A 27,973-nucleotide genomic window follows, 5' to 3' on the forward strand; every position below is an offset into this window, starting at 1 on the left:
TAGCTCAGTGGTAGAGCACTTGCCTCGCATGCATGAGGCACTTGGTTCTATCCTCAGCACCACATAAAAATAAATAAAGCAAAGGTATTGTGTCCATCTACAACTAAAAAAATTTAAAAATAATTTCAAAAAAATCTCCATAACTATTGTAATTATATATAAAGGTTGACTGTTAATACAACTGGAATCTAGTTTGGAAACTTCATTCATATAAATGAACTCGCCCCTGGCTTGTCCCCTGAGCTGCCACTTAACACTATTAGGCTTGGTTTAGAGGTCAGTTTGAACATGCGTTTTCCTCTACTCCTGCATAGCCCTTGGGGAATGGCGTATGGGGAATTAATCTTCCCCTTCCAGATTATCTCTAGATAGATCTATGACACCAATGTCTGCCATAACAAGCTGAGTTTATATGTGGAAAACTAAACTGGGACCAGACAGATGTACAACCTGTAGCCATGGGGTTTCTAGTCCATCCTATGCAAGAATTAAACCACCTGGGCTGAAACAATTTCTTGTATGTACTGGAGATCTTAGGAATGGTTGGTCCTACCTTCCTTTGATTATGATACAGTTCCTTTTCAATAGAAAGAGGAAAAGTGAAATCTCTGCTTTTAGCTGGCATGGTAGTGCATGCCTCTCATCTCCTGTACTGGGAAAGTTGAGGCAGAAGGACTGTGCTTGAGCCCAGGAGTTAAAGGCCAGCCTGGGCAACAGAGAAACCCGGCCTCAAAAAACAAAAACCATATAACTGAAGCACACAATCTCTTGTGTAATTTTATATCCTACATCTTAAACTTAATATCACATCATGATTATTTTACCATGCTGTTACATTGTCTTCTGAGAGAGAACATCACTCTCCCCAGAAGGATTCATCTTGATTCATGATTGCAGACTGAAATGAGGTCCCATACCCACGCTCCAGCTACCCAAGCATCTACCTGAGGATGTATAACGATTAACTCCATTCTAGAGTTAAGGTGCATAAACACTATATTCAGATTCTATTACCATGTTTTAGAATATACTGGTATTTTAGCTACTGCATCTTCCAATAACCCTTCCATAAGGGCAATATTCACACATACAGGGGTGGACAACCTGACATTTAAAAAAAAATTTTTTTTTTTTTAGTTGTTGATAGACCTTTATTTTATTTGTTTATATGTGGTGCTGAGAATTGAACCCAGTGCCTCACACATACCAGGCAAGTGCGCTGCCACTGAGCCCCAGCCCCAGTCCACAACCTGACACTTTTGCAACAGGTTGCCAGTGATGAGAACTTATTTCCAAAATTTGACGAAATGGGTAACCAACCCAGTCTTTTGCTGTTGTTGTTGTTATACCAATGGTCTTAGTCACTATTTCTCTTATTTTGAGGTAAAGTAATTCTGCCGCGTGACAGCATGCTAGCTTCATACTAGAGGTCCTAAGCATAGAAGTTAACTAGTGAGATCAAAATAAACACACATAAACTCAATTTACCTTTTTCTTGACCAGGTCAGAGACGGCCCCCTCTGGCACTTGCCTCGAACCACTGGTGGGGTAGCGAGGTTTACACAAGAGACTAGCAGGAGAGAGGAAGGGCACGCCAGGGAGTGGCCTTTTATTGGGGAACAAGAAATTCAGGGGAAAATTCCATCCAATGAAGGTCGAGGGGGACAGCATTCCAAGGTCAGGGTCAGTGATTGGTCTCAGGGTCAATGGTCAGTCACACACGGATGGGCTCTCACACCTAAAAAGGGTGGGGATTAGTTCTGACACAGCTTGGCCTGAAGGCCTCACACCCAGTCAGGGAGGTGCCCAATCGGGGGTGCCCAATCATGTGCGAGAACGGCTTCCCACAAGTAATTCTTAAGATTTTTATTTTTTATAATGGTGCTGGTTGATCAAACCCAGAACCTCACACATGCTAGGCAAATGCCCTACCACTGAAACACATCCTTAGTACCTTAAGGAGATTTTTGTGTGGGGGGCGGGGGGAGGTGCTGGGGATTGAACCCAGGGCCTTATGCACACAAGGGAAGCACTTTACCAACGGAGCTATATCCCCAACCCATATTTTAACATTGAAAATAAAATTATTCAGACTGGGATTGTAGCTCAGTGGAAGAGTGGTTGCCTGGCAAGTGTAAGGTACTAGGTTCGATTCTTACCACCACATACAAATAAATAAAAGTTCATCAACAACTAAAAAATATTTTTTAAAAAAATTTAAAAATATATAAAATTATTCTTTTGGAACTCAAAGTTGCACTGTCACCAAATGCTAGAATATTCCAGACACTTGGTATCATTACTAATGCTATTGGGATTTAAAGAAATTAAGCAGTAAAACAAATAAAAAACATAACCTCATATTAGAAACAAAAAATATTTATTGTATTTGTTGTGAATGGTATAGTAGCTGCTCTAGAGTCAGGTTGCATGGCTTTGAATTTAGTAAGTCACTTACTAAATTATTATTTTTATATATTGTTGGACTTGACTTACACTTTATTTATTTGTTCAATGTTCATTAAGCACCAACTATGTGCCAAGAAGTTTTCAAAGCATGGTTCTACATTCAACTTGCAATATTTTGTGCTATTTTAAGGAAAAATTTTTAAATGTCAAATTTTAATTACTCATTGCAAGTTAACAGAAGTGCCATTGATTTTTGTACACTGACCTTGTATGAAACATTGCTAAACTCAATTGGTTTCAGTAGCTTTGCTGAAGATTTGACTGGTAGATTCTAGTTCTCTATCAATCTTGTTATCTGCAAACATAGTTTATTTCTTCTTCATTGTGAATTCCTTTATTTTTCTTTCATTATTTCCTGGCTCAAACTTGTAGTATAATGTTGTTGATGGGTATTGATGAGAGTGGCTATATTTGCCTTGTTCAGTCTTTCCCACTATACATGATACTGACTGTACATTTTTAGTAGATGCTTTTTATCAGATTAATTTCTAGTCCTGGTTTCCTAAGAGTTTCTTCTTTCTTTTTCTTTTTCTTTTTTTTTTTTTTTTTGGTGGGGGTCTTAGGGATTGAACTCTCAAGGGCACTTGACCACTGAGCCACATCCCCAGCCCTATTTTTGTATTTTAAAGACAGGGTCTCATTGAGTTGCTTAGAGCCTTGCTTTTTGAACTCCTCCTGCTCCAACTTCCCCAGCCCCAGGCATGTGCCACCAAGCCTGAACTGAGAGTTTTCTTTAAAACAGAAATGGATCATATGTTTTTCCTTTTCAGTTCATTAATATAGATTATGTTAATTGATTTTGAAAAGCTTGACCTTTGTCTTCCTGTGACCTCACTTGGTTATGATGTATTATTATTTTTATATATTGTTGGACTTGACTTACAAAAATTTTATTGAGAGTTTTTGCATCTATGTTCACGTTCACAAAAGACATTAGTGTTGGCCTCATAATTAGGAAGTGTTTTCTCATTTTCAATTTCCTGGAAGAGTTTGTGTAGAATTTGCACATTTTTCTTCCTTAAATGTTTGGCACAATTCTCTAGTGAAATTTTCTTTGTAGGAAAGATCTTAATTATAAGTTTGATTTCTTTAATAGATACAGAGCTATTCAGAGTATCTATTTCTTCTTGAGTGAACTTTGGAAGTTAGTGGAAATTTGCCCATTTCATGTAAGTTGTCAAATTTATTGGCATAAAGGTGTTCATAATATTTGCTATGGTCTGATTATGTCCCCCAATATTTTTATGTTGGAACTTAATCACCAATGTGATAGTATTGAGAGGCAATTAAGTCATGAGAGCAGAACCCTCATGGATCAGGAGGGAGCAGGAATCTTATAGTCAGAGACTAAGGGAGTGGGTTCATTCTTCTGCCATGCAAGGACATAGTGTTCATATCTTTTTGCATTTCTGTTTCTACCAGGTGAGGATGCCTCAAGAAGGTCCTCACCAGGCATTTTTTTTTGGCACTTTGTTAAGAATATATATTTTGGGGGGCTGGGATTGTGGCTCAGCGGTAGAGCGCTCTTCTAGCACGCGTGAGGCCCTGGGTTCGATCCTCAGCACTTCATAAAAATAAATAAATAAAATAAAGATATTGTGTCCAACTACAACTAAAAAAAAAAAGAATACATATTTTTTGTTCTTTTTATTTATACTCACCAGGCATCTTGGTCTTCGACTTCCCAGCCTCCAGAATTGTAATAAATAAATTTCTGCCTCCTTTAAGTTAAAAAAAAATGTTCTTTGTAAATTACCCAGTTTAAGGTATTTTGTCATAACAACAAGAACAATAAGACAATAGTCTTTTCTCATACTTTAAATAACTAGAATCTGTAGTTAGGTTACCTCTCTTATTGCTGATATAATTTCTTCTCTCTTTTTTAATGTTTAGTATGGCTGTGGCTTTGTAAATTATATTGATCTTCTCAAACAACCAGCTCTTATTTTCATTGATTTCACTTAGTTTTTCTGCTGTTCATTTCATTGATTTTTAGCTCTAACTAATTCTTCTGCTTACTTTAGGCTTCATATTCCCTGTCTCTCTTAGTTTCTTCACTGACATATGATATAGGCATTTTGTGTTATAAAACTCCCAATCCTGCCAAATGTGGTGGCAAACTCCTGTAATCCCAGCAGATCAGGAGGCTGAGGCAGGAGGATTGTGAGTTCAAAGCCAGCCTCAGCAAAAGTGAGGCGCTCAGCAACTCAGTGAGACTCTATCTCTAAATAAAAAATAAGGCTGGGGATGTGGCACAGTGGCCGAGTTCCCCCAGGTTCAATCCCTGGTACCTGCCCCCTAAGAACAAAAACAATAATACTCCCAATTCCTGCTTCTCACCTAGGAATCTGTGACAAACTGGAACATGGAGAATTTGGAGGAAGGCAGGTTATTTAGGACAGCTGAGATATCGTGAGAAGAGGTGAAGTAAGGAACACAGCTGGAGAAGATGGGGCCAGGTAATGAAGAGCTGTACCCTGAAGGCAGCCAGGAAGTGACTAGATCTTGTCTGCATTTTATATAGATCAATTTGGGGCTGTGCGGAGGTAGAAGCAGCTAGAGTTAAGAGGACTAGCTAAAGGGTGGTCTCATGTTAATCCTGATGACAGATGGTGCTGAGAGGGGATGAAGAAAACTAGACAGACTGAAATGACAGTAAGGAGTTGAAATAAATGTGAAAATTGGTGATGGACAAAGATGTGTGGGGCAGGACCATGAAGAGTCAGGAAGCAGTGAGTGCTGTCCATTCAGTGAGACAGAGAATGCAGACATACGTTATTGGCAGGCAGAGACCAGGAGGAGTGAGGCAGGAAGGATTTCAGTTTGGGCCACTGACTTTAAGGTGCCTGTGAGGCATCCAGGTAAATATATAGTAGGCAGGTGGAAATGTGGGTTTGGAGCTCTGGAGAAATATGTAGCCAGTAGCTGAATTTGCAGCCAGCATTGTATGAATTGCCAGTGGAATGTTGTTAGCAAAATAACTCATGGAAAATGTGCTGAATTAGGAGGAGGAATATGAAACTTTGGGGAACAAAGAGATTTTAGGGACCATCATTTTAGTATTAAGTAAATCATGGGCTTTTCCTTACAGTAATCAAGAGTCTGCTCCCTGAGTTTCAGGGAAGGTTTAATTTGATCTCCAGATTATTACTGACATCAACCATGCATAACATTATTGCCAAAATCCAGTATACACTTCAAATGCCAAGGTATGGGTCAGTCAAAACTAGTTACAAAAAGCCTAGTAAGAGTAAAACCAAGCTGGGCACGGTGAAACACACCTGTAATCCCAAAGGCTTGGGAGGCTGAGGCAGGAGGATCACAAGTTCAAAACCAGTATCAGAAAAAGTGAGGTGCTAAGCAATTCAGTGAGACCCTGTCTCTAAATAAATACGGCTGGGAATGTGGCTCAGTGGCCAACTGCCCCTGAGTTCAATCCCTGGTACATCACCCCGCCCCACCCACGAAAAAAGAGTAAAACCACAACAGTGACCAGGAGGACTCTCTGTAAAGAACAGAGAGCAGTGGGAGAAAACAACATGGTAGCTTGAGTGGTGTGCCTGGCCACACTGGGACATTATAAGGGTCTCTGCCCTCTGTGTAGACCCTGGTGGACAAGTGGGTCCTCCTTCAGGCTGGGAAAGCTTCCTTCTTTACTCTTAGGCACTGGAAGGCCTCACTTCACTGTGCACTCTGAGGGGCTCAGGGAGCTCAGACTGTGGGTAAGAAAAAGACCTCTTGGGGATATGGATACATGGACTTTGATGTCAGCTTGCAGTAAACTCTTATGATGTTCTGGGAACCTGTGTACAGAGGGAGGTGGGTGACAGGCTGAGATTTCAGGGGTTTTTCTCACAGTCACTGCAGGAGAACACTCTCTTCACTGTGTAGGTGTGGAGGAAGCCTGGAAGCAAAGTGGCCACATTCTGGACATGGGAAAGGTCTTTTCCCTCTGTGCCCATGCTGGTGACTGAACAAGTAAGGAGTTCCTCTTGCACTCAGAGCATGTGAACAGCTCCACCCCACTGTGCAGATGCATGCGGGTCCTAAGTTTTGACTCCTCAGTGAAGTCCTTGCCACCCTCAGTGGGGGAATGGCTCTCTCCCCAGGGTCCACATTGGCACTCCTCAGACAGCTTTTGTCACATTCAGGGTTCTGAAGGGCTTCTGTCTGTAGGCAGACTGGGGGTTAGCTAGACTTCTTTTCTGGGGAAGCTGCTGTCACACTTGACCAGGAGTCATGAGCCAACGATTCCAAAGATAACCAGAGCGAAAGTCCTGCCTACAGCAGCTGTAGGGGAAGAGCTTTCCCTCCTCCAGGGCTCAAGGCCCTGGAGATCTGAGGGCTCCCTGGGCTTCTGATAGCCCTCTGGATACTCACAGAGTGGCTTTCCTGCTGTTCCATTGGTTGGCTCTTCACCCAGGAACTTGCTTCACAGAGCAGGAGTAGGGTCCCCACACTGAAGAGCCAGGAGATGGGCAGAGCCCTGAGGGTGTGTGCTTTAGAAAGGAGTTTGAGGCTCTTGGCAGTGCAGGTCCTTCACATCAGCTCTTTGGGTAGTCGTTGAAAATACCGCATATCCTTTTTCTATAAACTTTCTAGAGCAGCCCTGTCTTTGATGACCACCCAAATGGCAGCCCTCCTCATGTGGGCTTACTGTTGTCTTGCTTTCCTGGAACTTAAAAGAAGTATCCAGTTATTCATGACTGATTGTTAACCAGATTAAAGAATAACTCTAACGTGGACCCCAAAGTGAACCAGTGACGGTGACCTTGGCCATTGTAAAATATCTAGTTTTCCACAAGAACTTTTTTTTCCCTTAAAAAACGGCAGCCTTGGGCTGGAGTTGTGGCTCAGCAGAACAGCGCTCGCCTCCTGCGCGCGAGACCCTGGGCTCGGTCCTCCACACAGCGTAAAAACAAATAAATAAAATAAAGGTATTATTTCCGTCTACACCTAATATATATATATATTTAAAAAATTAAAAATAAAACAGGCAGCTTCCAGTAACATCGCTAATACAATTAAACCACAAGATTCATTTGCAACAGACAGATCCACTATTGGACAGGTGACAAGGGATCATGAAGTGTCTTGGCTTACCTAGCTGCTCAGTCCAGGGCTTAATTTAATAAGATCAAACTGTAATTCGCATTTTTCTGCTCACGAGCCACAGAACTGGCTCAATTCTCAGTCCTTCCCCCGCTGATGTCAATGACCCCGCCCCGGCACCTGGTAGCACCTGAAGACTCTGCATTGCCTGAGCCCTCCTGCGAGGTTCCATCGAGGGTCCAAGACCGGTGTGGAGTCTGGGAGATCTGAGACACTCAAACCGCAGCAGAGAAGTTCTGAAAGCGGAGGCCGCGTTGTGGGCGGGGCCTGCCCCCCTGGACCCGCCCCTGGCGCCGTTGCCGTGGAGACACGCAGGGCTTCCTGGGAACACTGCCTCTCCCGCGCTTAGCTGCAGCGTGAGCTTGGCTCCCACAGTGCCGCCTGCTGGCAGGATGCGAAAAGAGCTCACGCTGCCCCGACCCGCGTCGGAATCTCGATGGGTCTTCCAGGCGCAGAACAGTGGAAATCAATACAGTTCTGACCTCTTCCTCTTTGGGTTACGCAGCTTAGGAAATTAGGAAATGGTTAGCTCCTTTTTGTGTCTCGATTTTTGCTACTTTGCACGTTCTTCCTTCAAAAAGGAATTGTCATCACACAGCCAATTCACTCCTTCATCCACCCTCCTCACTCACCTATTCACGATGGTGGTTTTCAAGGTTCTGGAAAGATTTGGGCTCCTCCAGCTTTCCCCTGAGGACCTGGGGATGTGGGGAGTGATGGTAAGGTTCTGTATCCTTCAAAAGATGGTGTCTTGAGGACCTCCATAGTCCACTGGACACAGCAGATCGCAGTGGATCAGGCTTTCATGGAGCCAGTGATTACCGACAGGCCTGCTGGGTGCTTCCTTGGTCCTGATCCCCGTGACCACTACCTAATTCTTAAACGCTGTTCTGCCTTGACACCATGTATTTGTTTTCCTCTGACTACTTTATCCCAGATTTATTCTGAAGGGTCACACCAGGGGCATCCATACTGCTGCCTTGGTTCCCTGCTATCTCATTGTCAGGATTCTCAAGTATGAACCAGGAACCTTCACTGCCCTCCAAAGGGCTATCAAACCACTCACTGTCTAGACTTGATGGGAGTGGGCAAAGGCCATCAATCAGTCTTTAATGCAGGGATCTTGTTGAAACATTCCATTCGATATTTCAAATGGGATGGATGGATGTCAAAGGCTAAAGTAATGAATCTCACCTTGTAAGATTTCCTGAGACCATTGTGGCCATCCTTTGGTACTCCAGACCCAAGCAGCTGCTTAAAATATGACTTACTGTTTGAGGTCAAGCCCACAACTTCTATGAGTGCTGCTTGAGCCTCTTAAAGTATATGTATGTTGCTGACTTGGAACAAGGTGGTCTTGGAGAAAGTGGTGAGGAGAGATTAACTCTGGATATATTTTGAAGGTGAAAATACCAGGATTTGATAGAATGGGTGAGAGTTTTGAGAAAAACTATGCAAATTTTCAAAATTTCTCAAAAGAGAAGTCAAAGACAATACCAAGATTTGTGACCTGAGAAGCTAGAAGGTAGAGTTTCCTTTCACTGATGATAGAAGAAACAGGACAGGGAGGAAAAAATGAGAATTTGGAATTCAAATGTTGAATTTGAGATGTCTGAGAGACATCCAAATTGTCATGGTGAGAAACTACCCTTCTATCCTTTCAATACACCAAAAATGCACTTTTCAATCAGAAATTGTTGCCTTGCCCTCAGCAACCTCTCGCTTACCTATTTTGTGAGTCTGCCCTTTATGCATACTCTACTGGCAGATTCTCATCAGGCAATGGTTTCCCCTGGAGCTGTTCTCATAGAGTGAGCTCATAGTTAAGAATGTCTACAGCTTCCATTGCAGTGGTTTGTTCCCATTTCATTTTAAAACATAATCAAACTGCCTTTTGTCAATTACACCCAAGAGTTTTTGCATTTTTATGTTTTAATAATTCTAATCTGCCTAATTTTAGGGTGACAGGAACCTCCCTAAAAAAAAACTGTCTTGGTAGAATGAGACAATGAGTTGCATCCCATCTACAAGAAGTTTCCATTTCATCCCTAAATAATCCCTTTGTCCCCAAATTATAAATGGTTCCCATTAGTTCTTGGATTGCTTTTCGTCCCCATTTAAACAAAGAATCCCTTTCATTAGTGTTTTGTCTCTTCAAGATGATGCTGGGCCTATGTGATTTTTAAACTGAACACTTGGTTTTCCCCCCATGTGCTTTTCTTTCATATTTGGACCCCCCTCGCCCCACCCTCCACTTTTGCAACAAACTAGCTTAGGTAACTGTGTTGGCCTTTGGTGTCTGAGCACCTGTTGTTTCTTAGCCCTGTGCATTTCCTGGATTTCCAAATTACATGCAGCGAAAGGAATCCCTTCTCTGAAATCAGACCTGCAGAGAGCATCAGCATGGTCACTAACCAGGTTTGAGACTGTGGGTTAGACATTTATTGTGATTTTGTGGCCCTCTCTGTAACATTAGAGTATGAGAAAAATTCCTACTTGTATTTTAGAATTCTAAAAGGATTTAGAATTATATTTTTTCTATATATTTTGTATACATTATATATATATATATATATATATATATATATATATATATATATATATATATATATATAAAATGTTTAGGGAGTCTTCAGGACCCCTGTGGGATAGTGAATTTTACATTTCAATTTTCTGTTATGCTTTAAAATTTCAAAATTTTGTTATTTATATATATATTTAATGGACTTTTATTTTATTCATTTATTTACATGCTATGCTGAGAATCAAACCCAGTGCTTCATACATGTAAGGCAAGCACTCTACCACTGAGCCACAATCTCAGCCCCTACATAAATTTTTTTTTTAAAGAGAGAGTGAGAGAGAGAGAGAGAGAGAGAGAGAGAGAGAGAGAGAGAATTTTTAAATATTTATTTATTTATTTTTTAGTTTTCGGCAGGCACAACATCTTTGTATGTGGTGCTGAGGATCGAACCCGGGCCGCACACATGCCAGGCGAGCGTGCTACCGCTTGAGCCACATCCCCAGCCCTCCCTACATAAATTTTTAAAAAATATTTTTTTAGGGGTTGGGGTTGTGGCTCAGGAGTACCATGCTCACCTAGCATGCTTGAGGCACTGAGTTCAATCCTCAGCACCAAATAAATGTAAAATAAAGATGTCATGTCCACTTAAAACTAAAAAATAAATATAAAAAATTCTTTTTTAGTTGTAGATGGACACAGTATCTCTTTTATTTATTTATTTTTATGTGGTGCTGAGGATTGAACCAAGTGCCTCACACATGTGAGGCAAGCACTCTACCACTGAGCCACAACCACAGCCCACACAAATTTTTTTTTTTGCATAAAGGTAATCACACCTGGGTTTTTTCACTGTTTTGTTTACTTCACCCACTTCCCCCTTTCATCACATATGCACATCTATGATGCAATCATAAAAACTGAACAGAAAAGAGGATCAAACTCTCAGTAAAAAAAAAAAAAGGGTAAAACTAGTGTTTACACAATTCACCTTCTACTTACTCTCTTGTTTTCCACCTGTTGGATCTTCTGTCCTACTTTTTGGGATCCAACTAATTCTACTGAGATTTTTAAGATTTCAACAATCATAGTTTTAAAAACTTCTTAGTACTTATTTTTATTTCTAGATGTTTCCTTTTCCATAAAACTATATTTTTGTTTTATGACAAAGATAACTTCTCCAGGTTTTCTGAATAGGTGTTTTTAACTTTTGGCCAACTATGGTAGCACATGCCTAACACAGGAAGCTGAGGCAGAAGGATTGCAAGTTGGAGGCCAGCCTCAGCAACTTAGCAAGACCATTTCAAAATAAAATCTAAAAAGGAGTTGGGATGTAGTTCAGTGCTAGAGTGTTTGCCTAGCATATGCTAGGCCCTGGGTTCAATCCCCAGTACCACCAAAAAATAAATTAAAAAATATAAATAAATAAAAGTTAATTAGCTTTTGTTCCTGAAGTAAATGATTTGTTTAGGACATTTTTTACCCTTTTATCTTGGTCTTTCTTTTTCAGGTAAAATTTATTTCTTCAAATGTTGGATAATCTGCTGGGCATTTTAGTGCATGCCTATAATCATAGTGACATGGGAGACTGAGGCAGGATTGTAAGTTTGAGGCCAGCCTCAGCAACTTAGTGAAACTTTACCCCTCCCACCCCACCCCCTGCCTTAAAAAAAAAAAAAAAAAAGGACTGGGAATGGGAATGTGTCTCATTGGTAGAGGAGCTGGATTCAATCCTCAGCATAAAAATAAATAAACAAATAAGTTTGATAATCTTTGTGTATTCATTCATATTTAGAAGGTAGCAACAGTCAATTTAATTAGGATCTTTGTATAATTGACCATGTAATTCTTCTCCGCAAAATATCTTTAAAGCTAGTGTTCCAGAGAAAAATCATTTGTGAAACATTGTTTTAGACTACAGTCTACTGATAAATCTAATTTTCTATCATCCCTCAGAATTTCAGGTCAGCCCTCTGAAAATTAGGAATTCTTTGTATAGAGTATGACTCTGACCCTAAGTATGTACACAACTTTCATCTAACATGGCAATCGGGGTAGCCCTCACCTGTTTCCTGGACTTATTTGTATTACTGCCAACATTTGCTTGGAAATTCCCTAAACTCTTGTTGCCTACAATGCATCCTGGTTCACCTGTTTAGCTCCATTACTTTGTCATAAATTAGCCTTTAATCAACTGCTCACGTGTTCACTCTTGAGAGGTTCACTCACTCAGCTTCAAGTAGCATCTCTCTTCTGGAACTCCCAAGGATCTACCTCCTGACTCAACCTCTCAGCACCTGTAGTTTTTTGTTTCTTCTCAGATTAGCCACATTTTGCTGAAACCATCAGCATTTCCTTAGGAGGAACTATGTATAATCACTATGAGCCCTTCAGCATTCACATAAACAGAGGAGAGATTCAGAGAATTCATCTTACGGCTATCAGTTTCAAAATAAATAAGCCAAAATCAAATCCAAGGGCATATCAAGCCAGCAACAGAATTCACTGGACTTAACCCACAGAATCATATTCTGAAAAAAAAAAATAAAAAGTAGAAATGGCATTTAATAGATACCACATACTTTCAGAGGATGTACTGGAGGGATTTCCTTAGATCTTATTCAAGCTGGGATTTTATGGAGCTAGCTTAGCATTTGGGCAAAAATTACCGCCTAAGAAGGCAAGAAGAAATACCTCTTTTTATCAATGGATAGAAAATATAATTGATAGTTTCCCTTTTTTTTCTTTGCTTGAGGTCCCAGGGATTGGACCCAGGGCCTCACATGTGTTAGGCAAGTACTACCACTGATATATCTCCAGCGTATTGATGTTTTGGAAGAGAAAATCCTTTATGGTCTCCTATATTCCTAATTTTTATTACATTCTTGCTCAAACTAGGACCCCTGTTGCTAAAATTTGTCTACTGGTGTGCTTACTGCGTTGCTGAGGATCGGGGCAACATCAGCTCTGCTTACTGCTCCCGGGCCCGCCCTGCCTCAACTCCAGTCAGCCTCTATCATGGCAAAGAGTTGGCTAAGCCTTTTCTTAATGTCAGGCTCACTCGGAGCGCGGCAGGATTTTGTGTGCACCCTGATGTGCTCCGCCAGCTTGGACCTATAAATGAAGCCCTTCCCACAGTCGCCACAGGCAAAGGGCCTCTCCGGCCTGTGGATGCGCTGATGCCGGAGCATGTGTCCCCTTTCCCGGAAGTTCTTATCACACTCAGGGCAGTGGAAGGGTCTCTCCCCTGTGTGCAGGCCTTGGTGGCTGAGCAACTGTGCCTTCAAGCGGAAACTCTTGTCACATTTGGGACACTGGAAAGGCTTCTCCCCGGTGTGCGTCCTGATGTGTTCCACGAGCTTCGACTGCTTGGCGAAGCCCTTGCCACACTCACAAGAGAATGGCATCTCCCCGCTGTGCAGCAGCCGGTGCGCCTTCAGGTCAGCCTTCACGCGATAGCACTTGTCGCACTCAGGGCACTGGAAGGGTCTCTCTCCCGTGTGCAGGCGCTGGTGGCTAAGCAGCTGCCCCTTCAGGCGGAAGCTCCTGTCGCACTCTGGGCACTGGAAGGGCCGCTCGCCGCTGTGCACACGGAAGTGCTCGGTGAGCTTGGACTGCCGGGTGAAGCCCTTGCCGCACTCGGCGCACGAGAAGGGCCTCTCCTTGCTGTGGGTGCGCTGGTGCGCCTTCAGGATGCCCTTCAGGCGGAAGCTCTTGCTGCACTCGGGGCACTGGAAGGGCCTCTCCCCGCTGTGCACTCTGAGGTGCTCGCGGAGCTTGCACTGGTGCGTGAAGCCGCGGCCACACTCCCTGCAGGCGAAGGGCCGCTCCCCGCCGCCGTGCCGCAGCTGGTGGGCTCTCAGCGTGCTCTTCAGGCGGAAGCTCAGCTCGCACTCCGGGCACTGGAAGGGCTTCTCATCTGTGTGCAGCCGCTGGTGCCTCAGCAGCTGGCCCCTCTGGCGGAAGGCCCTGCTGCACTCCGCACACCAGAAAGGCTTCTCGCCGCTGTGGACTCGGGCGTGCTCAGTGAGCTTGCACCGCTTGGTGAAGCCCTTGCCACACTTCCTGCAGGAGAATGGTCCCTCCCTACTGTGCACACGCTGGTGGACCCTTAGCAGGCCGCTCAGACGGAAGCGCTTGTTGCACTCCGAACACTGGAAGGGCTTTTCTCCCGCGTGCACTCTGAAGTGGCTGGCCAGCTTGGACCTTGAGAGGAAGCGCCTGCCACATTCCAGGCAGGGGAAGGGCCTCTCCCCACTGTGGCTGTGGCCCCACTGCAAAGCCTCTGCGTCCCCCCACGGGCAGTGCTCCTCACAGTCCAGGCCGAGTCCTGGCTCTTGCCCTGAGTGCACACCAATGCCATTTCTCCAGGAGGCTGGCCTCTCCCCTTTGTGCTGGCACTGGGGAGCCTGTGCACTGTCCGTGGAGAAGCCGCTCTTGTTGCATCTGTGGTACTGGGAAGGCTTCTCCCCCTTGTGCCCGAGGTGGTGGCTGAGAAGGGTCTGCTCCTGACAAAAGCACATTTTGCATTCAGGGCACTGAAATGGGGTCTTCTTTGTATGGACAGCCATATGTCTCAGCAAGTACTGCTTCCGATGGAAGCTCTTCCCACACTCAGGACATCGGAAGTGCCTCTGTGTCCTGGAGATATCCCACTGCTCCTGCGCATCAGCTTGTTGGTTGAACTTCTTCCAGGCCCTACATGATGCATCCTTGGAGTGGCTCCTCTGGTGCTTCACCAAGTGATTCTTTTTCCAAAACCTTTCTCCACAGACAGGGCAAGAGTGCTGGGTGCTTTGCCAGGAGGGGCCTTCCTTCAAGCCAGGGTGACCCACAGCTCTGTGACTTGGGATTTCTTCTCGATGTGCAGACTTGCTGGAGCTGTAGACCACTGTAGCTAGAGCCTGTGTGTCGTGTGTCTTTGTATTCAGGAGGGTAATGCTGTGGTCAGGCAGGAAGGAAACATCTTCCCTTTTCCCTAAACTCCGTCCATGGGAATACTGACTCTGAAGAGGACTCAACTGGAAATGACATTTAGTTTCTCCTGATTTTACAGTTTCCTGGCTTCCTGAAATTGAAAACAAAAATTCAGTCAGTTTTCTCATCCACAGCATGACTAACGACTGTAAAGTGATCCATAATAGTGACCTGGGTGGTCTGAGAACCCAGCTTTCACTAAACTACTCAGCCATGTCATGTGGTTCTATTTCATGACCAAAATGAGTTTGGTGACAGTCTGCTGAAACTACACTCTCGTGGCTTTGCTCCTTATCCTGTAAAAACAGAGGAATGATAATACGTACATAAGAGCATTATGATGTGATCAGGGAGCATGCATGAGGCGATAAGCATGGTGCCCAGCATGTCATGGCCTCTGCTGACCATGCTAACAACTTTGGGAACACCAGACTTAACCCATTTTATGTACAAACCTGCCTGGAGCCACAAGGTGATGATGACAGCGAGTTCCTAACAGACTCCTAACACTATAGGGCTCTGCTCAGCAGAGGAGCAAAACTTTGGGGTGGGTGTTACCCAATGGAGTGGGCTGTATTCTTGTTCTGTTGTAATACTACCCCTTCCTTATCTTTTTTGGATGGAATGTTCCATTGAACCTTCCCTTGTGTGCCCCCTATATAAATAAAGAATTCAGGTGGTGCTCTTTCAAACGGACCCCTAAAAGCTGTCAATAGACCGTAAGAAACAGGTATTTTCTGTGTCTGTGTAATTATTTTGTGATAACCTAAATTTACCTGGGGCGACCCTGAATGATTTAGTCACGTGTTGCAGCAATGAAGGTAGATCATGAATTGAAATATTGTAGATCAGGAACTGAAAAATTGAATTATTCAATAACCTGCTCAAGGTTACCCAGTAAAGGCAAGAAGCACACTCAGGCTCCAAAACCTACACTATTAACCACTATGTTTTACTGCCTTTCTATAGAACATATGAGATATCAAGCTCACCAAACAGGAAGGCAAGACTAGAGAAGCAAAACTAAGAGATCTGAATATGATATCTTAAGGTCAGCATGCTGATTTCTTAATACTCACCCCCAAACAGCTCTCCCTCAATATGTGGGTCAAAATACATATCAGCAGAGTGAATCATGTTTCTGGGTTTCTGTGATTCTCCCCAGCTCTTAAAGGGCTCCTCTTCTTGTTCAATCCAGGATATTAATTCTGGCTTGGAAAGTCTATCATCTACACAGAGAAGTCAGACAAGGCAGTTTGGTTTCCTTAAGCACTCACTGTATTTAAAACACATTGTTTCTAGATTTCTCAAAATTCACCTCTGGGACAATGTATGAAATGTCAACAGATATAGAGTACAGGGTTACATGAAAAGAAGTAAAACTACCCACCCACCTAATGTGTGTCCTAGTCTTTCCAGTTATGTTGTTTTAATTTTGTCATGGTCGCTATGTATGTAACAATGCTGTATTTGGTTCAAAAAAAAAAACCAAAAAATGGCAGGGGCTGGGGTTGTAGCTCAGCAGTAGAGTGCTCCTCTCACACGCGCAGGACCCTGGGTTCGATCCTCGGCACCACTTAAAAAATGAGGGGCTGGGGATGTGGCTCCAGTGGTAGTGCGCTCGCCTAGCATGCGAGAGGCACTGGGTTCGATTCTCAGCACCACATAAAAATAAAATAAAGATATTGTGTGTCCACCTAAAAACTAAAAAATAAATATTAAAAAAAATAAATGAGTAAATAAAGGTATTGTGAATAAATATAAAAAAAACCCAAATGGCAAATGCTTCAATATTCTTTTTAAAATTTTTTCTTTCCACGTTTATTGGTATATTATAGTTGTACATAATGATGAAATTTGTTGTTATATCTTTGTACATGCACACAATTTAATAATATAATCTGGCCTATATCACTTCCCTACAATATTCTTTTTTTAATATATAGTTTTTATTTTTTAGTTATAGACGGACAAAATCTTTATTTTGTTTACTTATTTTTATGTGGTGCTGAGGTTCGAACCCAGTGCCCCACATGTATAAAGCAAGCACTCTGCCACTGAGCCATAACCCCAGTCCTACCTTATTTGTAATAGCCAATCTCAGGGGTTCAATTTTATTAAATATTTATATACTGGGTGCTGGGTACTCTACCAACCAGTAAGCCTAGCCCTTTTAATTAATTAATTTATTTATTTATTTTGTGGGGGTACCAGGGATTGAACTCAGGGCACTCGACCACTGAGCATATCTCCAACCCTATTTTGTATTTTATTTAGAGACAGGGTCTCACTGAGTTGCTTAGTGCCTCACTGATGCTGAGGCTGGCTTTGGATTCTTGATCTTCCTCTCTCGACTTCCCAAGCTGCTGGGATTATAGGCGTGTGCCACTGCTTTGGGCCTTTTTTATTTTCTGAGATAGGATCTCACTAAGTTGCTGAGGCTGCCATCCTCCTGCATTTGCTTCCCCAGTTGCTGGGATTACAGGTGTGGGTACTGCACAAGGCTAGGGGCTCAATTTTAAAGCAAGTTGGCTGAGGCAAAAATTTCATCAGAAAGTGTTTTAAGCTGGGGTTGTGGCTTAGTAGTAGAGCACTTGCATAGTGCCGCAGTCTGTCTAGGCACAAAATAACCGAGCCACCACAAGCCTTGTAGATTCAAACAGCAACTCTTTATTCCCGAACTCTTACTGACACTCTACCCACACGTTCTGGGAAAAATACACTCCCTCCACCGGGCTCTGCGTACCAATTCTCTCAGAACTCAACGGGAACTCAAGGATTGGGCGCCTGAGGCAGCAGGATCCACCCTAAACCTGGAGCCACCCTAATCCAGCAGGATCCACCCTAAACCTGGAGCCACCCTAATCCAGCAGGATCCACCCTAAACCTGGAGCCACCCTAATCCCTGAGCAGGGTCACCTTTCAACCAAAAATGCCATGCGTCCTACTTGGCTATGGCTCTCAGCAGCATAGCACATGTGAGACACTGGGTTTGATCCTCAGCACCACATAAAGATAAATAAAGAAAGGTATTGTGTGGTTGGACCCAGAGCCTTGTATGTAAGTAGGCATCCTACCACTGAACTATGATGTTTTTATTTTTTAAATATGTACAGGTACATAAATAAAATATAATAATTGCTGATTATAAACATTCTACAAACTACCATATCATTCTGTAACTTGCTTTCTTTTCCCTTAAATATTTTCAACACTCCCTTGATGGCCCCTCAGTATCTGAATGCATCTCTACCTGTCATGTCTCTCCTGCTCACAGGCAGTCTCCAAGAGAACATCACAGGCATTTACATTCCTCTGTGTGAACTGCATCATCAGAGCACGTCTTCGACTTTAACTTATGTCACCAGATTGCTCTATAAGGTGGCTGTGCTAATTTACAGCCTCATTTGCTTCAAATCTTGAGAACATGGGCACTATCGGATGTTTTCCTCCACCACAGTACCACATATAAATCTCACTGATAGAAAAATCACCTTCCATCTTGTTCCAAAAAAATTATCTTGCTTGTTCTTTGTCCTTTGTTCCACTGTGTTCTTTAGGATCAGCTTACAGGACCATAAAAAACCCTATTGGGATCTAGGTTGGAATTGCTTTGGATGCAATTTTGCATCCAATATTGCATTTTGAGGAGAACTGACAGAAGGCAGAAAGGTTCATGCAATGAACTGTATGGTTAAGAGGTTGGACAATCAGAGATATGGATGCAAGCAGAGTAAAGAAGAAATTAACTAAAGATCCGAGTCTAAAAACGTTATGGCTTAACAGTGAAGAAAATTAAAATTCAGCATGATTTTGTTATCTTTTTTTTTTCCCTCTTAGTTTTCTTTTCTCTTTTTTAGGGCTGAGGACTGAACCCAGGGTTTTACATGTGCTAGTTAAACACTCTGCTACTGAGCTAAATCCCCAGCCCCTTCAGCATGATTGTGAACAACTGATGAATATGAAACAGATAATCCATTTGACCTTTTTTTTTTAAATATTTTTTTTAGTTGTAGTTGGACACAATGCCTTTATTTTACTTATTTTTATGTGGTGCTGAGGATTGAACCCAGCGCCTCACACATACTAGGCGAGCGCTGTACCTCTGAGCCACAACCCCAGCCCTAATCCATTTGATCTTGATGCTCACAACATTTTGGGGGTGGCACAGGGTTCCTGACATAAAATTACATTTCTCTGAAAATTCGATTACTTTAACTGATTCTTTAGTAACAATGAAAATGTAATGTCTTGGATTACATGTTTTAGAAGCAATCCACAGATGGAGCCTGGATAACTTAACTATGGCAACAGGACAGAATAAGTTTTAGAAAGCTTGCGTATGGAGGGGGCAGTGTGGCTGTCATGAGCTGGCAGCAGCGGGGTGCAGGAAAGCTGAGGATCTTCATACACGGGTAATATGGAGATACAGAGCTGATGGAACAAGATCTAGAAGTTTAAATATACTACTTTAAATTTTAAAATTAACCAAAAGAGGAAAAAAAGACTACCAAAAATGGGGGAGGAGAAGGTAAAAAGAGAGGTATAAGAAGGATAACATATGTGACCTAATGTGTCACTTTTCATAGTAAATGATAGATTTTAGGTAAATTCAATAAATCAAGACAATAGGTATTATTGTGACATTTAGATTGGAAGAAACAGCTTCATGAACTAAAACAAACAGGTAAAAGTGATTGCCTTAGGAGAGTTAACTGAGTGTGGGGAAAGGAGTCTCTCACCCTTCATTTGATGCTTCTCTGTACAGACTGATTTTTTTTTAGATGTTGATGAACCTTTATTTTAATTATTAATTTATATGTGATGCTGAGAATCAAACCCTGTGCCTTACATGTGCTCAGCATGTGCTCTACTACTGAGCTACAACCCCAGCCCTGATAATAGACTGATTTTTAAAAACTCTTACTTGATAAATAAGAAGAAATACAAGGAGGCTTGGGTTGTAGCTCTGATAGCACACTTGCCTAGCATGTGCAAGGCCTTGGGTTTAATTCCCACCACCATCCCCCCAAAAAAGTAAAGAGGAAATATAAAGACCAAATAAGGAAAGAGACCAAAAAGAATATTCGTTACTGGGGCTGGGGTTGTGGGTCGGCGGTGGAGCACCTGCCTAGAGCATGTGAGGCCCTGGGTTCTATCCTCAGTACCACATAAAAATAAATAAGTAAAGGTATTGTGTCCACCTGCAGCTAAAAATTAAATATTTAATAATAAAAGAGAATATTCATTACTGAAATGGCACAGAATCTTAAACACCTCAATGTGCATCCTGCCAATCAACAAATGTCAATCAACAAATATATGAAAAAATGTTCATCATCTCTAGCAATCAGAGAAATGCAAATCAAAACTACTCTAAGATTTCATCCTACTCCAGTCAGAATGGCAGTTATTAAGAATACAAACAACAATAAGTATTGGTGAGAATGTGGGGGCAAAGGCACTCACACATTGCTGGTGGGACTGCAAATCGGTGTAACCAATATGAAAGAGTATGAAGATTCCTTGGAAAACTCAGAATGGAACCACCATTTGACCCAGCAATCCCACTCCTTGGTCTATACCCAAAGGATTTAAAAACAGCATACTACAGGGACACAGCCACGTCATTGTTTATAGCAGCACAATTCACAATAGCTAAACTATGGAACCACCCTAAATGCCTATCAGTTGATGAATGGATAAAGAAAATGTGGTATATATACACAATGGAATACTATACAGCATTAAAAGAGAATAAAATCGGAGCTGGGGTTGTGGCTCAGTGGTAGAGCACTTGCCTAGCATGTGTGAGGCCCTGGGATCAATCTCCAGCACCACATAAAACTAAATAAACAAAATGAAAGTATTGTGTCCATATACAACTAAAAATATTTTAGAAAAGAATAAAATCATGGCATTTGCAGGTAAATGGATGGAGGTGGAGAATATAATGCTAAGTGAAGTTAGCCAATCCCCAAAAACCAAATGCCGAATGTTTTCTCTGATATAAGGAGGCTGATTCATATGGGATTGGGGGAGGAGAATGGGAGGATTAGATAAACTCTAGATAGAGCAAAAGGGGAGGGAGGGGAAAGGAGGGGACATGGGGGTAGGAAAGAGGCTGGAATGAGATGGACATCATTACCCTAAGTACATGTATGAAGCCACGAATGTGACTCTATTTTGTGTACAATCAGAGATATGAAAAATCTACATGTATAATATGAATTGTAATACATTCTACAGTCATATATATAACAAATTAGAATAAAAATAAATAAATAAATAAATAAAGGTATTATGTTCAACTGCAACTAAAAAATAAATATTTAATAAAGAAAAGAATATTCATTACTGAAACTGCATAGAATCTTAAACACCTCAATGTGCATCCTACCAAAAATCTCACTGCAGGGAAGAAGACCATCAGCTTCCCGAAGGGTTTAACTCTATGGGAAAGCTATGAGCAGGCCATTCCTAGGATAAGGATACCCAGGTATTTATGGACATGAGCCAGTATGTTCCTAGGTAGAATACCATGCAACCCAAAACTAAATCATAATGGGAAAAGTGTTGACATGTATTTAATTACCTCTGGCTACCCATATGTGTTGTCTCAAATATTCTTACACAGCAATGTCTACCCCTGAGTGAAGAATGGTAATGCTTACAGAAGTAACAAAACAATATGGGGTAAAAAGCCTTTCTGAGGACTCTCCCTTCCTGACAAAGAGGAACACCAAGAGAGACCTCTTTTAGGACCCGGTTCCAAAACTTGCCCCCAAAGCTGAACACTTCTTACCTAGTGAGAGGAGAGTCTCATAATTGGTGATCATGACATGCTTGTAGAGCTCCTTCTGCCATGCCTCTAGATTCCACCATTCCTGCGCCGAAAAATAAATGGCGACATCCTCAAAGGTCAGAGGGAACTGAAATAACACACAAGACACAGTTGAGTGCTTCAAGATGACTACAGCTCCTTCTCATCATTAAATTGAAAGACTTGTGCAGTAGACAACTGTTTTGTCGGCCAGCAACCTCTCCCTTGGGGACTACTCCTTCCCCTACCCAGGCAAGTGGCTCACGGTTTACCACCACAGCCCCCTGCACGAGCTTCTTCATGCCTATTCAAGCTAGATATGGAAACATATGGCATGGAATGGGAACAAACACAGTTCAGCTTCATTCACTTAGTATGTCATGGCCATCTTCCTAGGTCAATAGGAAGAGGCAAACTCAATTTGAGTAAACTGCATTGTATTCTATGAGTACGAATCCCCCAATGATGGGATAAACCCCACAGTTTCCATCCTCTTAAAAACAATGCCCTCATGTACTTCCTCTCCTATTAGTGCTTTCAACTTTGTAGGATAAAGTCTAAAAATGAGAACTACCAAGTTAAAAAGTATATACATCTTTAGTTCTATTTATTTATTTATTTATTCGTGGTGCTGAGGATCAATCTCAGGGCCTCATGGATACTAGGCAAGCGCTGTACTGCTGAGCTACAGCTTTGCTTAACATCTTAAGTTTTAAAACTTTTTTTGGTGGTGCTAGGGATCGAACTCAGGGCCTTCCTTGCACAAGCTAGGTAAGCACTCTACTACTGAACTACAGCCCCAGTTTAAAATTAACAGTTACGTTTATTATAGTTGACTTGAAAATACGATGGTTATTATTAGAACTACAAATTTTGTTAATTTAAAATGGTCTCATTATGTAACTATACATCCCACATTTTATTGAACCATTTCCTTTACACCCAGTTTAACCTCAATTGTTATTGTCATGGGTTTATTTCCTATGGACATTAAGGTACACTTGTTTCCATTTTTAATTTATGTTCATCTTATTATATTCAATATAATAGCTTCTGAAACTAATGTTTCTTTACATTTAAATAAGATTCATTATTTTAGATTAATGAGATAAAAATTTCTGCTACAACACTATTTTGAAACATGAATTTGTTCCATCATGACTGTTAGAGAATTTGCTTATGTCCAATTTTCTCTGTGAGAAATACAAGGTCAGAGGTTCTCAATCAGGACAATTTTGTCCCCCAGGAACTACTGGGCAAAGTTTGCAGACATTTTGGATTGTCGTAAGGAGGGGTGCTACTGGCACTTAGAGGGTATGGGCCACGGATGCTCCCAAACACCCCACAATGCACAAGACAGTCTTCACATAAAAAATCATCCAGTACAAAATATCAACAGTGGCAAGGGTGAGGAACCTTGCACATGTGAATAGAGTACAGGGCTGTGCAAACAAGCAAATTCCCTCAAACATCCTTTGCACGTCTACCAGCTACCTCAGACTGCCTTGTGCTATGAGCCCATCTATACCAGGCATCAAAAACGTCCACCTCATTTCAGATATTCTTCCTTTTACTACTTCAAGGTAATGCTACCCTTGTTAAACTTACTTCCACAAGCAACTTTCCAGTAGTTTTTAAGGTAATTAAATTTCTTTCTTAATCATTTAACATGCACAAAGCTGCCATTTTATTAGGTTTCAATCTTTCTTTCTTAACATGGCACTGATGACATTTTTTCAGTGTCACATGCTTGACATACCTCCTGCAAGTTCTAATTTTTTTTTCTTTTGCATAGACAGAGGTTTATCTAGGAGAGTAGATATATATATATTCAAGGGAGAATGGGGGCAATCTCAAGAGAGAGAGATGCCTTTGAGGGTAAAGCAAAGAACACACATTCAAGGGAGAACGAAGGCCACCTCCGGAGGGAGAGACAGCCAGCTGTGATTTTACTGCACAGTTTCACATAGCACTAGAATTTTTAGAAATGCATTACACAGCATAACTGAAAGTATGTTTTTATTTTTGTTAAATACACTTATTCTCATCTGATTAAATTCCTTACTTTAAAAACGTTTTCTAAAAAGTCTCAAAATCCTTCATTGCTTGTTACTTTTTAAATTTTCAGTTTATAACTATTATGTTAGTAGTCACCAATGACATGACAAATTAACCATTTTTCTTCATCTTTTCTTTTAATGAAATAAACAGAACATGCCAGATGACATTCAAGTTCTCTTGACTTCTATCTTCATTATTGTTCATTTTTACCCACATATTTTATATTGGTGCATTATAGTTGTACATAATGATGATGGAGTGGCTTTACATATTTGTACATACACACAATATAACAATATGATCTAGCCAATATTATTCTTCCATATTGTTCTTATGCTCACTCCAGTTCTCCCTTTGAGGAGACAAACATTATTATGAATGTGGAAGTTTTCAGTTCATATTTCAAAGTTAATATACATATATATCCACAAATAATATATAGTATTTCTTTGTATATTTTATACATAAATGCTTTATAATGCAACTTGCATTTCCATTCAACATTTTGAGATTTGTGTATATGTATGTATATATGTAGCTGATTTATTTTAATTTTGTGTAGTATCTGAATATGTCACAATTTTTAAACCATTCTTTTACCTACTGATCATTTCTATTCAGTTCTGTGAATTGCCTGGTCATATTCTTTGCTCACATTTTTACTGAACTATAAGAATTGCTCATTTATAGTTTCATTTCTAGTAAAGGCAAGCCCTCTACTGCTGAGATACAACCCCAGCTCCTCTAGTATTCTTTATACAATTTATGTATTAACTGAATTAATTACAAATAATTTTAGGTTACAAATAATTTCCACTAGTCTTTGGTTCACCTCTTAACTTGTTTATGCTCTTTTATGTTGTATAAAATTTTCAACTTTAATGCATATATGCAATTTTTTCCCTAGGTCTCTTTGTGTCTTGTTCAAGAAATTTTTTTCTACACTGAATTCATAAAGATACACCACATTTACTTCCCAAAAGCTCAAGTTTTGCTTTTTGTCTAGATTTTTCTGAGATGGGGTCTCACTATGTTGCCAGAGCTGGTCTTGGACCCCTGGGCTGAAGTGATCCTCCTCAGACTCCCAAGTGCTAGGACCATGGCTACCTCACCCAGCTCTGGATTTTTTTTTAATATTTATTTTTTAGTTGTACACAATACCTTTATTTTATTTATTTATTTTTATGTGGTGCTGAGGATCGAACCCAGGGCCTTGCACAAGCTAGGTGAGTGCTCTACTGCTGAGCCACAACCCCAGCCCCTGGATTTTTCTTTTTTTAATATTTATTTTTTAGTTGTATTTGGAAACAATACCTTTATTTTATTTATTTATTTTTATGTGGTGCTGAGGATTTAACCCAGGGCTTCGCATGTGCTAGGAGAGCGCTCTACAGCTGAGCTACAGCCCCAGCCCCCAACTCTGGATTTTAATGTACCTAGAATTTAAGTTTTGTGAGGTATGAGGCAGTAAGCTAACGATATTTTTTTTTTCTCCAAATGAAAAAGTCAATTGTCACACTACTACTTTTGAAGGTCTGTGTATTTGTTCCTATGGACATTGAAACAAAGTACCACAAACTGCGTGGCTTAAAACAACAAAAATTTATTCTCTTACATTTCTGGAGGCTAGAGGTCTGAAATCAGGGTGTCAGCAATGCCATGCCCTCTCCAAGCCTCTAAGGGAGAATTAGTTCCTGCCTTCCTTTCAGCATCCCCTGGTAGCTCTTCACCCTTGGTATTCCTGGTTTGCAGGTTCATAGCCCACTCTGCCTGCAAGGCCACATGGCTGTGCTTGTCTCTTTTTATATGGGCGCTGTTCGTATTGGACTAAGGGCCTACTCTACTCTAGCAGGACTTCATATTAGTCAATTACATCTACAACCACTAGTATTTACAAAGAAGGTCACAGTCTGAGGCTCCAGGAACTACATTAATTTGGGTGGGGGAACACTATTTACATAGCATGTAATCAGCTTCTGGGTTCACTGTTCTGTTTCTACTGCTGTCAAATCTGCACAAAACAACACTGTATTGGGCTGAGGAGGTGGCTCAAGCTGTACAAGCTCGCCTGGCATGCGCAGGGCGCTGGGTTCGATCCTCAGCACCACATAAAAATAAAACAAAATGTTGTGTCCACCGAAAACTAAAAAATAATATTAAAAATCTCTCTCTCTCTCTCTCTCTTTTTAAAAACAACAACAATAACAACACTGTATTAATTCTACAGATTAGTAGTGTCATCTGAAAGGGAAATTCTCCCATCTTTGCTCCTTTTTTCAGAATCATATAAATCATATTTTTTTAACTTTATAGCTGTTTTCCCTTATATGAGGATTTGCTTTCCAGTTTGAAAATATTAAATGGAAAATTCCAGAAATAAATAATTAATAAGTCTTAAATTGTAAACTATTATTCTGAATAGCCTGCTGAAATCTCCACCCAGGACACCAATCACCCTTTTGTCCAGCAAATCCATGCTATGTGCTGGTTAGTCCCATTTCTGCTATCAATGGACTGTCCCAGTATCAAAGTTTTTGTGTTCAAGTAACTCTAACTTTACTTAATATTGGCTCCAAAGTGCTAAGAGTATTGACTGGCAATTCAGATATGTCCAAGAAAAGCTGTAATGGGCTTCATGTAAAAAAAAAAAAAAAAAAAAGCCGGTTGCCCTGATGCACTCCTGTGATTCTAGCAGCTCAAGAGGCTGAGGCAGGAGGATAACAATTTCAAAACTAGCCTCAGAAACTTACCGAGACCCTAAGCAACTTAGAGAGACCGTATCTAGTCTAAATAAAAAATAAAAGGGGCTGGGGCTGAGTTGTGCGCTTGCCTAGCACATGTGAGGCCCTGGGTTGGATCCTCAGGACCACATAAAAATAAATAAATAAAGGTATTGTGCCCATCTACAATATATTTAATAAATAAATAAATACTAAAAAAAGGACTGGAGATGTGGCTCAGTGGTTAAGCGCCCCCTGGGTTCAATTCGTGGTACCAAAAAAAAAAAAAAAAGTAAAAGTCCCCACATAAAAACAAAACAAAACAAACCCCGTGCTGAGACTGCTAAAATTCATAGAAAGAATCATTTTTGAATCCCTGAAGTTGTAAGGGAAAAAGAAATTTATGCTAGTTTTGCTGTCACAGCTTAAACTGCAAAAGTTACAGTCACAGTGTGATAAGTGCTTAGTTAAGATAGCAAACTCATTGAATGCTGAGTTTGATATAACCATCTTCCCCTTTCAGGCATCCACTGGGGGTGGTAGAATGTATGTGTACTGTTGTTTATCCAATTGAACTTTATCTACATTTGCAAATGTTACTGTCATTTGATAAAACTGCAGCGATTTTATAAATAAATCTGTATTATACTTAGTTTTTCAACTATGAAAATGACATATCTGACACTTATTTAAAATTCTCTCTATAAACCCTAGAAAAAAAATTGTTTTATGATGATCTCAGTTCATTTAACTATTAGCAAGAATACTCAATAGAAAAGTTAGAAAAACATAACAAAAGATTAGCTCCCGCCCCCAACCCTGACTTCAACAGAATGCTGAAGAGCTCCCCAGTTCTCGGAGCTCCTAGAGTCAACACAAACGCAGTCACAGTTTGACATCCTCGTCCGCCAAACGTCGTCTGAACCATTCAGGAGCTGGCATCCTTGGAAACACCAGGTCTGCATTCGGTGCCCCGACGTGAAGGGCGGCCGAGGCAGCACCCAGGTCGGCCCAGACCCGCAGCCCGCTCCCCGCAGCCCGCGCTCTGCGGTTTTGAGGTCCGGCGCCCGGTGGCTCCGGGACCCGGCACGGCACCCAGGCCGGCCGCTCGCCGTCCTCGCCATTGGCGGGCGCCACTCACATGAGCCCGGAGCCCGAAACCCGCGCCCTCGCGCCGCAGCCCCTTACCGGAGCCGGCTCGCCCGTGGCTCTCGCCATCTCGCCCAGCCAGGGCGACGGCCCCGGCGCTGACAGTCCTCGCCCTCCGCCAGCTCTCCCCGCCCCGCGGGC

General features: G+C 41.6%; 1 protein-coding gene and 1 long non-coding RNA gene across 2 annotated transcripts; both read right to left on the reverse strand.

Moving 5' to 3' along the window:
• Positions 1–1,577: 1,577 nt before the first annotated feature.
• On the reverse strand, positions 1,578–8,756 carry LOC124083190 (uncharacterized). Its single transcript, XR_006848683.2, has 4 exons — positions 7,573–8,756; positions 6,850–7,147; positions 4,131–4,190; positions 1,578–1,738 (listed from the first exon to the last, which is right to left on the reverse strand). It is a non-coding gene; the product is annotated as an uncharacterized LOC124083190 (long non-coding RNA).
• A 3,018-nt stretch (positions 8,757–11,774) lies between these two features.
• Znf786 (zinc finger protein 786) lies at positions 11,775–27,971 on the reverse strand. Its single transcript, XM_046429765.2, has 4 exons — positions 27,872–27,971; positions 21,885–22,011; positions 16,159–16,308; positions 11,775–15,170 (listed from the first exon to the last, which is right to left on the reverse strand). Exons 1-4 carry the CDS (start codon positions 27,899–27,901, stop codon positions 13,099–13,101), a joined length of 2,379 nt encoding a protein of 792 aa, XP_046285721.1. The 5' UTR covers positions 27,902–27,971; the 3' UTR covers positions 11,775–13,098.
• Positions 27,972–27,973: the final 2 nt, after the last annotated feature.

The sequence above is a fragment of the Marmota monax genome, unplaced genomic scaffold (assembly GCF_021218885.2).
Source record: "Marmota monax isolate L192 unplaced genomic scaffold, Marmota_monax_Labrador192_F-V1.1 WCK01_AAM20220418_F8-fsc00193, whole genome shotgun sequence".
Lineage (NCBI taxonomy): Eukaryota > Metazoa > Chordata > Mammalia > Rodentia > Sciuridae > Marmota > Marmota monax.

Bases quoted from the DNA above. Each gene is read 5' to 3' on its own strand.
- Znf786 (XM_046429765.2), bottom strand. From the start codon at position 27,901: ATGGCGAGAGCCACGGGCGAGCCGGCTCCG. The intron at 22,012-27,871 runs GTAAGGGGCTGC...GTGTTATTTCAG, and splicing joins CCACGGGCGAGCCGGCTCCG to TTCCCTCTGACCTTTGAGGA. The intron at 16,309-21,884 runs GTAAGAAGTGTT...TTCTCTGTGTAG, and splicing joins TGAGACTCTCCTCTCACTAG to ATGATAGACTTTCCAAGCCA.